The sequence below is a fragment of the Capronia epimyces genome (genome assembly GCF_000585565.1).
Source record: "Capronia epimyces CBS 606.96 chromosome Unknown aczIQ-supercont1.3, whole genome shotgun sequence".
NCBI lineage: Eukaryota > Fungi > Ascomycota > Eurotiomycetes > Chaetothyriales > Herpotrichiellaceae > Capronia > Capronia epimyces.
The window spans coordinates 2,420,743-2,434,034 of NW_006912906.1; the positions used below are offsets into that span (position 1 = coordinate 2,420,743).

General features: G+C 56.8%; 5 protein-coding genes across 5 annotated transcripts; 2 read left to right on the plus strand and 3 right to left on the minus strand.

Moving 5' to 3' along the window:
- Window positions 1-47: 47 nt before the first annotated feature.
- A1O3_04153 (uncharacterized protein) lies at window positions 48-2,796 on the plus strand (the record flags this gene model as incomplete). Its single annotated transcript, XM_007734283.1, has 5 exons — window positions 48-95; window positions 184-308; window positions 369-1,985; window positions 2,097-2,487; window positions 2,599-2,796. The coding sequence occupies 5 exons, from the start codon at window positions 48-50 to the stop codon at window positions 2,794-2,796; spliced, it is 2,379 nt and encodes a 792-aa protein (XP_007732473.1).
- Window positions 2,797-4,339: 1,543 nt separating this feature from the next.
- A1O3_04154 (uncharacterized protein) lies at window positions 4,340-7,183 on the minus strand (the record flags this gene model as incomplete). The annotated part of the gene is made up of 8 exons (XM_007734284.1): window positions 4,340-4,416; window positions 4,507-4,984; window positions 5,163-5,232; window positions 5,323-5,571; window positions 5,685-6,072; window positions 6,198-6,507; window positions 6,610-6,827; window positions 6,961-7,183. The coding sequence occupies 8 exons, from the start codon at window positions 7,181-7,183 to the stop codon at window positions 4,340-4,342; spliced, it is 2,013 nt and encodes a 670-aa protein (XP_007732474.1).
- Window positions 7,184-8,153: 970 nt separating this feature from the next.
- On the plus strand, window positions 8,154-9,377 carry A1O3_04155 (uncharacterized protein; the record flags this gene model as incomplete). The annotated part of the gene is made up of 3 exons (XM_007734285.1): window positions 8,154-8,195; window positions 8,370-8,786; window positions 8,925-9,377. 3 exons carry the CDS (start codon window positions 8,154-8,156, stop codon window positions 9,375-9,377), a joined length of 912 nt encoding a protein of 303 aa, XP_007732475.1.
- Window positions 9,378-9,851: 474 nt separating this feature from the next.
- A1O3_04156 (uncharacterized protein) lies at window positions 9,852-10,931 on the minus strand (the record flags this gene model as incomplete). The annotated part of the gene is made up of 1 exon (XM_007734286.1): window positions 9,852-10,931. The coding sequence occupies one exon, from the start codon at window positions 10,929-10,931 to the stop codon at window positions 9,852-9,854; it is 1,080 nt and encodes a 359-aa protein (XP_007732476.1).
- Window positions 10,932-11,633: 702 nt separating this feature from the next.
- Window positions 11,634-12,443, minus strand: A1O3_04157 (uncharacterized protein; the record flags this gene model as incomplete). Its single annotated transcript, XM_007734287.1, has 1 exon — window positions 11,634-12,443. One exon carries the CDS (start codon window positions 12,441-12,443, stop codon window positions 11,634-11,636), a length of 810 nt encoding a protein of 269 aa, XP_007732477.1.
- Window positions 12,444-13,292: the final 849 nt, after the last annotated feature.

Consider the following 13,292-nt stretch of genomic DNA (forward strand, 5'->3'; position numbering starts at 1 on the left):
AAGGCCCTTTTCCACGGCCTGCATGCATTGCGAGACAACGAGCAGAAATGACGGAAAGTGAGGCCCCCGTAGTCAAGCGAAAGCGCATCGCCACGGTAAGACTCTTTGAAACGAGCGACAGCAGGCACGCCTCGTGCCCCGGGAGAACTCGTTGGCTGACTTTGGGACCACGCGCGACACCAGGCCTGCCGCACATGCCAAAAGAAAAAAATCAAATGCGACGGCAACAAGCCGTGCAATTACTGCATGACCCACGACGTCGAGTGCATCTTCCCACAGCTGCGCCAGCGCGGAGGCTCTCGCCGAGGGTACGCTTCTCAACCTCCTCTCCCCGCAGACTCAGACTTCCGCTGACCACAGATGCACAGCGCAAAGTACATGGATACCCTGGAGAATCGTCTCACCACAATGGAGTCGCTGCTCAACAGCTCGGGCTTTTTAGCAGACAAGGACGGTCGCCATTCAGCACCGGGAGGATCGATGGAGACCACGATGCCGCCCATTCCCAGCGTGTCCAGTGGATCCAACACGATGCCCCCGGCCATGACTTCGCCGGACTCCATCGGCCACGACTTGCCCACGCTCGAAGACTCGGCCTCACAGCACAGCTTTCACCCCTCGCCGGGGAGCAGCGAGAGGAGAACGGTGATGGACCGTGATATGACGGGAGACGATATCACCATGTCACGATCGGGGCCCAAGGACATGGGCGATTCGGTTGACCCCAGTCTCTCACATCCACCCAGCAGGTCGGGCCGCATTGGGTCGGCGGCCGGGTTCTCCATCTTTTCGCCCAAGGGCGTGCAATGGGTGATCGAACGGACAGGGAACAAGACATTCAAGGACGCGATCGTGGCCGCGGCCCAGGACGAGCATACCATGAACCACTGGACATCCGACACCTTCAACTGCGTCTTCACCCGGCGCATCTTCCGGCAGCTGCCCCCGAGGGAAGAGACCATCTCGTTGGTGGAACGGTACTTCAAGGACTTCAACAGCGTCTGCCCCTTGTTCTCGCAGCCCGCGTTCATGGCGTTGGTGGAACGACAGTACACGGCCACCCCGTGCGACAGTGTGGGCTGGTGGGCCAGCCTGAACATTGTGCTAGCCATCATCGTCATGCTCCAGGCGCTCAACAATGCACCGCCCGCCATGATGGAGAGATCGCGCGACTACTTCCGCAATGCCCTGGCCGTGCTCACCGAGCTGACCATCCGAAGCACCGATCTCCTCGGCGTGCAGGCCTTGCTAGCCATGGCCCTGCTCATGCAAGGCACGCCCGACCCGCGACCGGTGGCGTTCTTTGTCGCGTCCGCCATGAGGCTCTCGCATACCCTCGGCCTGCACAAGAGGGAATCGCTCTATGGCCTTGACCCCCTCGAAGCCGAACAACGGAAACGCATCTTCTGGATCGCCTACCGCATCGACAAGGACATGTGTATCCGCTCCGGCCTGCCGTTGATCCAAGACGAAGATGACATGAGCATGGACCTCCCGAGCGAGAACCCGCCCGACGACCTGGGCATCGTGACCCTCCCGGACGGCCAGGGGCGGCTCAACGTCTTCCGGGCCATGGCCGAAGTCGCCACCATCCAAGCCCGCATTCACAAGCGGCTGTACTCAGCCAACGTGGCCAATCAATCGGACGAAGAGCTGATGGCCACCATCACCGAGCTCGACCGGCAACTGGAGGAGTGGAAAGAAAGCGTGCCGGTCGATCTGGACCAGCCGGACTTCGAGATCCGCACTGCCTATACTCCCCATGGCCTCCACCTGATCGTCCTGCACTTTTCCTACTACAACTGCCTCCACACCATCCATCGCACCTCCATCCAACACAGCTACTGGACGGGCCGCCACAACAGCTTCGACGCTGCCCCGCTGAGTCCTCAAGTCTTCCAGTCCGCCGCGCAATGTAGCTTTTCCGCCCGAGCCTCCATCCGCATGTTGAAGTATATTCCCGTACAAGACATGGGCTTCGTCTGGTATGGTTCCTTGACTTCTTCTTGACTTGACTCGGTGGATGAGTTAAACCGATACATCCATCGTTGTTTGTCCCAATCAAACCAAATGAGATACTAACATGTTTGTCCTAGGCGAGTGCTGTACTTCCCCGTGAGCGCATTCATCACGCTCTTCGAGAGCATCCTCCGTACCCCGACCGACTCTCGATCCCGCTCCGACCTGCGCCTGATGCGCTCCCTCGTCGACTTCCTCTCCAAGCTGCGGCGGGAGGACAGCATGGAGCTGAACCGCATCTTCCGGGTGTGCTCTGAGTTCGAGCGGACTGCCCGAGAGGTGGTAGAAAGAACCGAGAAGGCCGGCCAGCACATGCACGACCGAGCACGGTCCATGCAAGATGTCACCACAGACAGGCAGCAGTTCTCGAACGGCCACAACACCGTCCCCTTGACACCGCTGTCAGCAACCGTGACGGGGGATCTGGGATATCCGTCGCCGTCATTGTACAGCCGCGCTGCAAACCAGGTGAGAACGAAGTTCCCTTTCCGTCCTGGCCTTTCTCTTTCTCTGCCCTTCCCCTCCTGGCCTTTCCTCTGGTCCGTCTTGAGCTAATAGCTTTGTCTTTGTGAGTTGCAGGCCTTCCCATTAGGACTCGACGATTCTCTCAATCAAACCCAGTTTTCACAACGACTCCCCGGCTTCATGGCCGAAATCCAACCCATGTTTCCCGATGGTCTGACCATGCCCTGGAATGGCAATATGTTCCACGATCCTTTCGGGCCAGGGCCTTTCAGCGCCAACTCCTACGGTCTCGAAGCCACCCTGGAGGAATGATGTGGGCAGGGGAGGCAAAACAAAACCCGAAGCGGAGACTGAGACCACCGTGGTCTTGTCTCGCTATGTGTGCTGGCGGCATCATTGTATTTGTCTATGCGTATAGCCGGGCATCTTGACCTTCAGCATTTATGAACTGGAGCCAGCGGAAGGAAGGGCCAGCGGAAAGATAGGCCAAATCCGGGCGAGGGACTGTCCCGGAGCCATTCGAGTTCGGGCGATGACGAAGATGCTATGAATTGACTTGATTGATGTCGGCGTCGTGTTTGGGAAGCTGAACTGAACTGAACTGCACTGCACTGCACTGCACTGCACTGGGAGGCACTTGTGATTGATTGAGGATTGAGAACCTCTTGATCGAGGATAGTACATCTGTACAAAACTGAAGCGAGAGATTTGAGACGCCGGAGCAGAAGTGCTGACGGCCGACGAGAATATATTAGATTTCAGCCATCGTGTCGGTACTGTACGAAGTACTCTGTATATACTGTAGTATGTGGTAGGTGGTAGGTAGGTATTGTAGAGAGGCAGATCATGTGCGATGGCTATCACATGCACGCACCTAGCACGTAGAGAGATTGACGTAACGGCATCAGTACCGTACCGTAGAGCACTAATATCACGTGATGCCTTGAGCCGGCACATCCTACGGAGGAGTATATGGCACTCAGCACCCAGAGCAGAGCGGAGTAGGGAGCGGTGTTCATCAATCATGCTAAGAGCGCGTCCGGCATCACAAGCCGCCATTCCGCAGAGGAGAGGAGAGAAGAGGAGAGAAGATGAGGGGACAGGAGAGGAGAAGATAAGAGAGGAGAGAACAGCAGCGGCGAGAGGACCTTCGAATCTGAAACCAAGACAAGAGCGGAGTTGAACATGATTTAAATCTTTCTATGCGAAAAACAACATGAATCCTAACCAAGCCATCTAATACTCAGAGTGAGACTGGATCCCATGCAAGCCATCTGATCCTGATACTGAGACTAAGACAGAGACTGAGCTGTGAATCTCTAAGAGTCGGATCTCGGACGTACGTAGCCTTGGTGGACCACATCAATCTTCTTGCGCCGAAGGAAGTACGGATACATAGGTAGGTAGGTAGGTAGGTAGGTACCAGGTACGTATATACCGAGAGACAAGTACCTAATGAGGTAATTACAGTGTAGTAATAGTAGTAGAGGTCAGCGACTAACATCACAGCCATCAGCCTCCTTGTCAGCTAGCTGTCCGGTCAGGAGGCAATGAAGTATTCAGTATTTAGTATTTAATATATATGTCATATATTCATCCCCCTGATTCCAACTCCACCCGGTCCAGGCACATCGCATCACACCGCACCTTATCTCAAGCAACGCAACGCAACAAGAGGAAAGGAATGGAAAGGAAACGGAAGGGAATGAAACTTGTTGGGTCTTTCTGGCTTTTCTCGTTGGAACACGGGGTGGTGGCGTCTTGTCTCATTCTCATTCTTCACTCTTGGGCTTTCTCGCTAGGGAGGCGTCTCGTCTCGTTGGCGTCCTTGTCCGGTCCGGTCCAGTCTGGCCTCTCAATAAAACTTCTTGATCTTGGGCTTGTCGTCGGCGGTGGACTCTGGATTTTGGACGGTGGTTAGCTTGACCATGACTAGGAAGGGAAGCGAAGGAAGGGAAGGAAGGCAAAGGGAACTCCCTAGGAAGGCAAGGGGAACTCTCTAGGAAGGGAAGGCAAACTCACCTGGATCAACCTTCGGACCCAGCGGTGCGACCTCCTCACTCGCCGCGACCTTGGTGCTCTCCGGGGCGTGGGGATCCAAGGCGGCATTGGGCACGGGCTTGCCGTCGGCCTCGACCTCCTCCAGAGCGGCATGCTGCTTCTGGGCGAGCTGGTCGGCGCCGTTGATCTGGCCGAGCCACTTCTCCTCGGAGCCCGGCACCGACAACGCGGGCGGCGTATAGTCCTTGGTTGGCACGGGCAGCACCTTGGTCACGTCCGTGTAGTCCATGTAGTTGGTGGTGTCGCCGACGCCGGTCAGCTCGGCCACGGTGTTTCCGTTACCGATCCACGCCAGGCTGTCGTCCTCGGGAAGCCACGACGTGTACTCGTAGTCTTCGAACCGTGGGTGTTTCCATGCAATGTGGCCGTGCATCGCGGACCCGGGCCACATGGTGATGGTGCGGCCGTCGGGCTTGTTGCGTTTGAACCAAGTCACGCACTGGGGTTCGTCAGTCTGGTATTCTGGGTTTGGGAGTCTGGATTCGACAGGACAGGGTAGGTGGGACGGGAGAGGATGGGCAGGACGGAAGAGCATGGGCAGAATGGTAGAGGATAGGCTGGACGGGAAGGATAGGCGGGATGGAAGAACCACTCGATAGAACAGAACGTAAACTTACATGATCCGTCATGACCGTCTTGCTCATGTGGCGATCGACGTGCTTGACCCAGTTGTAGACGGCTTGTGGCCTGGTGGAGTTGGAAAGAGTCAGTCAGATCTCAATGCTTGAGGCGTCCACAAGACCGCCCAAGACCGCCCAAGGCTGCGATTGCACTTACTTGACCACCATGGACTTGATATACTCTCTCTGCAGTTTCAACACGCACTTGATGATATAGTGGGCGGCGGACTCGAAGGTGTGCACGATGGAGCCGGCGAAGGGGGCGGTGTTGGGCCCAAACATCAGGAACAGGTTGGGCATCTGCTCGGGCTGCACGCCAAAGTAGGCCACTGGATCGGGATCCCACACTTGGGAGAGAGGTTTCTCGTTGCGGCCGATGAAGGGGGTTCCGCTGCTGTCGAGGCGACTGTGGTGATGAGATTGTCAGTATCAAGTGGTGATAGGGGAGACCCAGTGTCAAGTGGTGATGGTGACGGTGATAGGAAAGACGACCAAAACGACGAGGGTGTATCAACTCACGTATCAAATCCAGTAGCACAAATAATGGCATCGTAGTGTCGTTCGACGCCGTCTTCGTCGATGATGCCGTTTTCCGTAAACTGCTTGACATCCTTGGGGATGATGTTGGCATTTTCCTCCTGCATGCACTCCAGCCACATCTGGCCCATGATCAGTCGTCGACACCCCGGCGCGTAGTTGGGTCGCAGCACGTCGTACAGCCAGGGCTTGGGCTTGGTGGTTTCGCGCAGGTTGTGGTCGAGGAACTGGGTGAATTGCTTCTGGGCCTCCGAGTCCTTGAAGAAGATGCGCTGCACATTGTTGCAGTACGCCTCCTGCTTCTTGCGGAACTCGAGATACTGCTCCGGGTTCTCGGTGAAGCGCTTGCGCTCTTCCAGGGCATGGTCGACTAGTCAAGTCACACGGGTCAGCATCAGCATATCTCTTGGGGAACACCGTGGCCGTAGCTTCTCTCTCTCTCTCTCTCTCTCGATGTCGGTGTCGGGGTCAGTGTCAGGGTGGGAGTCCTCTTACAGTTATTCTGGGCTCCTCGTTCAATCAATTCCTCCGTGTTGGTGCCGCCACCCGGGGGCACCCAGACCTTGCCGCGCACGTAGTGGTCGAGCTGCTTCACGATCGGCTGGATGGCCGGCGTGATCTGGACGCCGGTCGAGCCGTAGCCGAGCACGGCGATCGTCTTGCCTGTCGGGTCGAAGTTGTCGTCCCAGTTGGCCGTGTGTAGCATGGTGCCCTTGAACTTCTCGCGCCCGGGCACGTCGGGCCAGCGCCAGTCGTTGACGAACCCGGTGGCCTTGATCAGCACTTCGGCCCGGTCGGTGATGGTCTGAGGATAAAAGAAATGAGCATGAGCACAAGCACAAGCACGAGCTTCCACTTCAGCTTCACAAGAGGCGTGGTGGGTTGAATTGGGTCGGGTGGCACTCACCTTTCCATCCTCTAGTCGCTGCAGAGTGACTTCCCATTGCCCGTCGTCCTCGATCCAGCGGGCACTGATGAACCGGTGGCGGAACTTGACGTTCTTGTACACCTCGTATTTCTTGGCCACCGTCTTCAGATACTCCTCGAATTCGGCTCCGGGCGGGTAGAAGCGCGTCCAGTTGGGGTTGCTGGCAAAGCTGTACTGATACACATGAGGGGTGAGATCTGAGAAACAGGGGGTGGTCAGCTGGTCACTCTTCTTCATCAAGCATCAAGCAGCCGTGCTCTCCTGCTTTTTTGTTCTTTCTTTCTTTCGGCTTGGCTTTGAGCAAACACTAAACACGGAACTTCCACTTACCAGGACGGAGGCCAGGGTAGTGATTCTCGAACCAAGTCCCGCCGACCTCGGCGTTCTTCTCGTAAATGGTCAATTCGAGATTAGGAATATATTGAGGGAAGAGAGAGCCGACGGCGATGCCAGACATGCCGGCGCCGATGCAGATGACCTTGATCGGGCGCCAGTCGTCGATGCATCGCTGGTCCGGATGCGGGGGGACACGGGGCTCTGAGACCGATCCCATGGTTCTGATGTCGACGTCGACGTCGACGTTGACCTTGGAGTTGACGGGGACGAGGACAGGGGATGTTGACACTGGCCTAAAGTCAAGGCTTGGTCAAGACAAGACAGGACAGGAGCAACTCGTATGGTGTCGATGTCAGAAAAGGAATCCAGGAGCGTGCGTCTGGTCCGTCGTGAATTCAGGGTCTACTTGTATGGTCCCTCGCGGGCCTAAGTATACTAAGTATACGCCAGCCTTGTTGCCTCTTTGGGGCGATTCCCACAGCATGACCTGTGCATATTTGCTTTGTGCACAATGCCCGCCCTGCGTGTAGGGTTGCGGGTTGCAACCCAGCCAGAGCCAAACCCCGAAGCCATGTCGGGACCTGGTGGATGAAGCATCCAGACTGTTGCGTGCCACCGTTCGGACAAGTTGAGACGCGTCTCGGAAACAGAACAGCCTCAAGTTCGGATGTCGGGTCTGGACATCCCGCTCGCGTCCTCAGCCCCTTACGGAGTAGAACCTTACGGAGTAGACCTGACTGCAGCCTAAGGAGCATAAGCCCCTCCACCCCTCCACCCCCCACCCGTCGCCGGTGCCTCGGCCAACGTTGAACCTGAACGTCCATGTCTATGACCCATGATGATCGCAAGACCGTCAGGAGATGGGTTTCGAGTGCCAGGCGGCCGGCCATGTGGGATTCAGGTGACTTGGATCGCGCCATCCTGGCTGCCGCCACGCGAATCTCCTGACAGACACTCGGCCGACAGTCACCATTCCAATTCAGGGATATCAACAAGTCTGTTCCCAGGTGCCAGCTCCCCCAGAGAAACCCTGACCCCTCATTATTTTCCCCGTGGGCACCCTGTACACAGGACAGTACCAGTACTCTGTAAGCTAAGCAGTACTCCTTGTCATCGATATTCCTTCCCCCGGCCAGTCTCGCGAGTGATCCCATATTCCATCGGAAACGGAAAAAGAAAAAGAAAAAATGTCGGGCTCACAAGTCCTGAAGAAGGTCTTGTTCATTGGGGTAGGCTGATCCCATCCACTCCAATCCACTCCAGCAACGATACAAACACACGCACGCACACACACACACACACACACAGACAGACACAGACACAGGTCTCGTGATCGTGTCCGTGTTCGTTACTTCACAAAATAATCGGAGTCGCATGTAATTAACCAGCATGCACTGATGTAGGCCGGTGGGAATATCGGCGGGCCCATTTTCCGATCGCTCGAGAAGGCCGGATTCGACCTGACGGTGTTGAGTCGGCCAGACTCGAAGAACACGTTCGGCCCCAATGTCAAGGTGGTGAAGAAATTGTACGACGACCCGTCTCTCTCCGAGGCCTTCGAGGGGCAAGACGCCGTGGTGTCGTTTGTGTCGGTGGCGGCGTTGCTGGACCAGATCAAGCTCATCGACGTGGCCGCCAAAGCCGGCGTGAAGAGGTTCATCCCTAGTGAACTGGGCTCCAATACCTTGAACCCCAAGGCTCAGGAGCTGGTCTTCTTTTATAAGCAGAAGCAGACGGTGCTGGAGCATCTGGAAGCCACGGCCAAGAAGAATCCAGGCTTTAGCTGGACTGGACTGGCCACCGGTCCTGTCTTTGACTGGGTACGTCGGCCCCCCTTGATCCCTTTTCAGTTCTCATAGGTGTGGGTGGTGGTGGTGGTGGTGGTGATGGTGCCAGCTTCTTGAAAGAATCGGCTCTGTACTTGTGGGTGGTGTTGACACATGTTCTCTCTCATCCAGGGCCTCCAAGTTGGCTTTCTGGGCTTCAACCTGAAAACCCACACCGCGCTGATCTACGACGACGGCAACGTCCGGATTTCCTACACCAATCTCGACACCATCGGAGAAGCCGTGGGTGCGATTCTGCGCAAGCCCGCCGAAACCGCGAACAAGTATCTCTCCGTGTCGTCCTTCACGCTGTCACTGAACGACATCCTCGCGTCGCTGGAAGCCGCCACCGAGACCAAGTGGACCGTCAACCACGCGAGCACGGCCGACGCCGAGCGAGAGGGCAAAGAGAAGCTGGCCAAAGGCGACTTCACCGGCGTCCGCACCTTGCTGGCCCGCCTCATGTATGGAGGCGACACGGGGGCAAACTTTGAGAAGGAGCCGACCTTTGCTAACCAGCTACTCGAGCTGCCGCAGGAAAGCCTCGATGCCACGGTCAAGGCGATTGTGGCCGGGCAAAAGTGAAGGAAGGATACGAGGGCAATAGAGTCGTCCCTACACCCTATATAGCAATAGCTTGGTGTTGGGAAAATCCAACCTATCTACCCAATAAAACTCACTCAATATGCCATATGATATCTCTCTCTCACCCTCTCTCACTCTCTCTCACACACAAGCAAGGTATATGAATATACTGGCCACCTGCTAATAATGCCTCTGTTCTTCTCTCGACTTCTTCTTTCTCTGCCCGCTGTCCCCTGCAGGAGATGTGATTGCTACCAAGTATTGCGCCATGGCAGCATACCGAGTACTAGGACGATGACGGGATTCAGGGGCACAATATGTAGGGAAAATCCAAAGCTACCACAGGACCTATGACCTATATATGTTCGCATGAAGCCATCAGGAGACAGGATACACGATACATGATAAGTAGTACTGCATATATCTGACGGGCATAGCTTACTTCCTAAACTAGCTGACTGCATCTCTCATGTCTCATGGCACCAAAAGCACGACCTTTCCGCAGGCGGCGTTGTCCTCCATGCGTTGGTGAGCGGCGCCGACGTCCTTGAGGTCGAAGGTACTGTCGAGGAAGATCTCCTTCTTGTACTTGCCGTCGCGGACCTTCTCGACGGTTTCGGCCAGGACGCGGGCGGCGTGGTCGTAGTCCTCGTCGAGGGTGGTGAAGGTGGTGAGCTTGCGCATGGCGGTGACGATGCCGGCGCCCACGGGCATCTGCCACACCTTGCCCAGGATGCCGCACTTGACGACGGTGCCGCCGCGCTTGGTGACGGGCATGGAGATGGGGCCGAGGGCCTCGAGCCCGACGAGCTCGAGCACCGTGTTGACGCCCTTGGCCGCGATGGCCTGGACGACCTTGGGGTCGCGCAGCTCCTCCTCCAGCACCACCCAGTCGGCCCCGGCGTCCTTCAGCTTCTGCACCTTGGACGCCTGCCGCGTGCTGGCGATCACGTAGCAGCCCTGGTCCTTGGCCACCAACACGCCCCAGAGCCCGACGCTGCTGGTCGCCCCGTGCACAAACACCACGTCGTGCGGCTTCGTCTCCGCCGCCAGGAAGATGGCCCCGTACGCCGTCCACAGGCCCATGGGGATCGCCCCCAGCGCATCCCACCCGACCTCTGCTGCCGCCGGCCCCAGCTTCCACAGCCGTCGGTGGTGCGCGATCGTGTACTCGGCGTACGACCCGTCGTACGCCTTGCCGCCGCCGTACGCCCACCCGGCCACGCGATCGCCCTCCGCGAACCCCGTCTCCGCCCCGGCCTCCACCACCTCGCCCACGAATTCTTCGCCGATGATGGGCGGGCAGTCGTTGTGGAATTCGCTCTTGAATATCCCAAACTCCACCGGCGACACCGGCTCCGCGTTGCGCGCTCGCAGTTCCGCTCGGTTCAGCCCGACCGCTCGAATCCGGACCAGGCAGAACTTGGAGTTGGGGAGCGACGGTCGAGGGTAGTCCGTCCGGTACGTGAAGCATGCCGCTGGCGGCGTCGACTTGGGCGATGTGAGCGTCACCGCCCGCATCGTGCCCTTGGGCACATTGTCCCAGCTCGGCATGGTGGCAGTGGAAGTGGCAGTGGCAAGCCTTTGACTTTCTGGACCGGCTTAGGCACCAAGTATATATGAGTAGGTAAACAAGGGTTGGGGTTGGGTTGGGTTTGACCAGACTGGCACAGAGGGCCTTTCAATTAGTTATCTTTATCTAGAACATCTGTATATGTACAGTCAGAGTATGTCATATTATCCCCAGACACATAGACATACCTGGGGCACTTTGTCTCGGATCCCGCAACTCGGAAACGATGCCTGCCGGACCGGGTACTTGAACATATGGAACTATTCCCCAATGATAATTACAGTAGATATCCGGTACTCCTGCTGTTCTCTCGGAGTGTTAGCCGTTGTGTTTGCTGGCACTCTACGATGCATAGGACATTGTGGAGGGCTTAACGCCGGTTCTCCCCCCTCCTCCTCAGTTGAGGGTATGGGATCATTGGCATTGGTCTTCAGGAAGCCTCGATATACAGCCTAGACATTATGGGGCATATTGGCTTGGGACCAGATCGCAATACGTGCCCGTGGCCGTAGTGCTCAAAGCACTGCAGGCGGACGTTGGACAGAAAGAGCATCTACATATAATATATGTATATGTGTGCATATATATATAAGGCAATGATGGATACCTGGACACTCTTGTCCTCAGCACTCTATAGAGCATCTCGTACAGGAGTCCATGGCCTCATTCCGGTCCCCCATTCCTCAACCGTCCCACGAGTACTCGGCGTTGGGGTCCAAGCCGTTCTGGGCAAACTCGACCAGGACCTTTTCAAAGTTTGGGAACGAGGTGACGAAGAACTTGTCCTCCCGGACGCCCTGCAAGAGCGCCTTGGCCGCGACCTCAGGCTTGACCGCCTGGGCCAGGAAGAACTTGCGCAGGGCGGCCTCGAACTCCTTGCTGGCGCTCCCGTGCGGCTTCTCCGAGGCGCCGGTCCACACGGCGCCGGGGTAGAGCACGCTGACGCCGATGTTGTGCTTCCGCAGCGTGGCGGCCAGGCTCTGGCTGAAGGAGATGTCGGCGGCCTTGGTCATGTTGTAGGGGATACCGTTGACGGCAAAGGCCGCGGGCGGGGCAATGCCGTTGGGCGAGGCGGTGTTGACGATCCAGCCGCTGCCGCGGGCGATGAACTCAGTGACAAAGGCCTTGACAATGCGCATGTAGCCTAGCACGTTGATCTCGAACGCCTTGCGCGTGCCGTCGATGTCGATATTCTCCACCGTGCCGTGCGGCGCGTACATGGCGTTGTTGTGCAGGATGTCCGGCACCCCAATCTCCTTCTTGATCTGCTCGCCCAGCGCCGCCACTGCGCTGTCGCTGCCCAGGTCGGTCTGGAACGACCACACCGTGTGTCCGGCCGTCTTGAGGTCCTGCGCCGTCTCCGTCAACTGCTCGCCCAGGATGTCGGTGATGATCACCCGTGCCCCTTGCTGCGCGTATTCGAACGCCATCCCGCGGCCCAGGCCCCGTGCCGCCCCCGTCACCAAGACCAGCTTATCCTTGAATTCAGGCATGATGTTGAGGTTGAGGTCGTCGTCGAGGTGAAGGTCGAGGTTAAGATTGAGAACTGGAGTCTCTGTCTGTCTCTCTTTCTCACTCTTCTTGTCGCTAGCGGAGGGAGGAGGGGATAGGGGATGGGTGAAGGAACCAAAAATGAGATGCGGAGGGAGATTCTCTTCTCAATGCACTCAGCAGTTGTCTGGCTAGTCCTTACACCTTAAAGAATCCGTACCCGTTACCCGTATCCGTAACCGCACAGAATAGACAACCTTGCCACGGCTGTACTGTTAGGGTATCGTACTCTGGAGGAGCAATCGGTTCTTTTTCGACTAGACGCTTACCTTGCCTTGCCGGGGCCCGTATTGCGACCCCAAAACAATTCTAGAAGCCGAACCACCGTGAATCATTACTTACAGTCCAGGGTGCAGGCTACAGAGTACACTCCGTCGTGGATTGCATAACTTAGGCGATTGGTGAAGCGAAGGGGTCATCCGGTAAAGGGTGAACAATATCCGGAGTCAGGCTGTCGCTGTCACTGTAATTAGTCGAAGTAATTAGTCAAAGTACTGTAATAGTAATAGTTCCCCTTCTCGTTCCCCGTACTCCACCCATGCGGGATGAGGGATTCCATGCTCGTCATCGTCCTAAGAGCTAAGAAAGATCGACATGCTCGTATCCGTCCCGATGTATCATGTATCATGTATCGTATCCTGTATGTCTCGCTAACCGGAGGTTTCCAGAAGAATGCCTACCGAAACCTTCTTCTTTTCCGTGACGGGAATCAAATACCAAATACAGGACACCGACGATACATTACGGCTAGCTGGAATCGAATCGAATCGAATCCATGCCTGCCAAGGTAG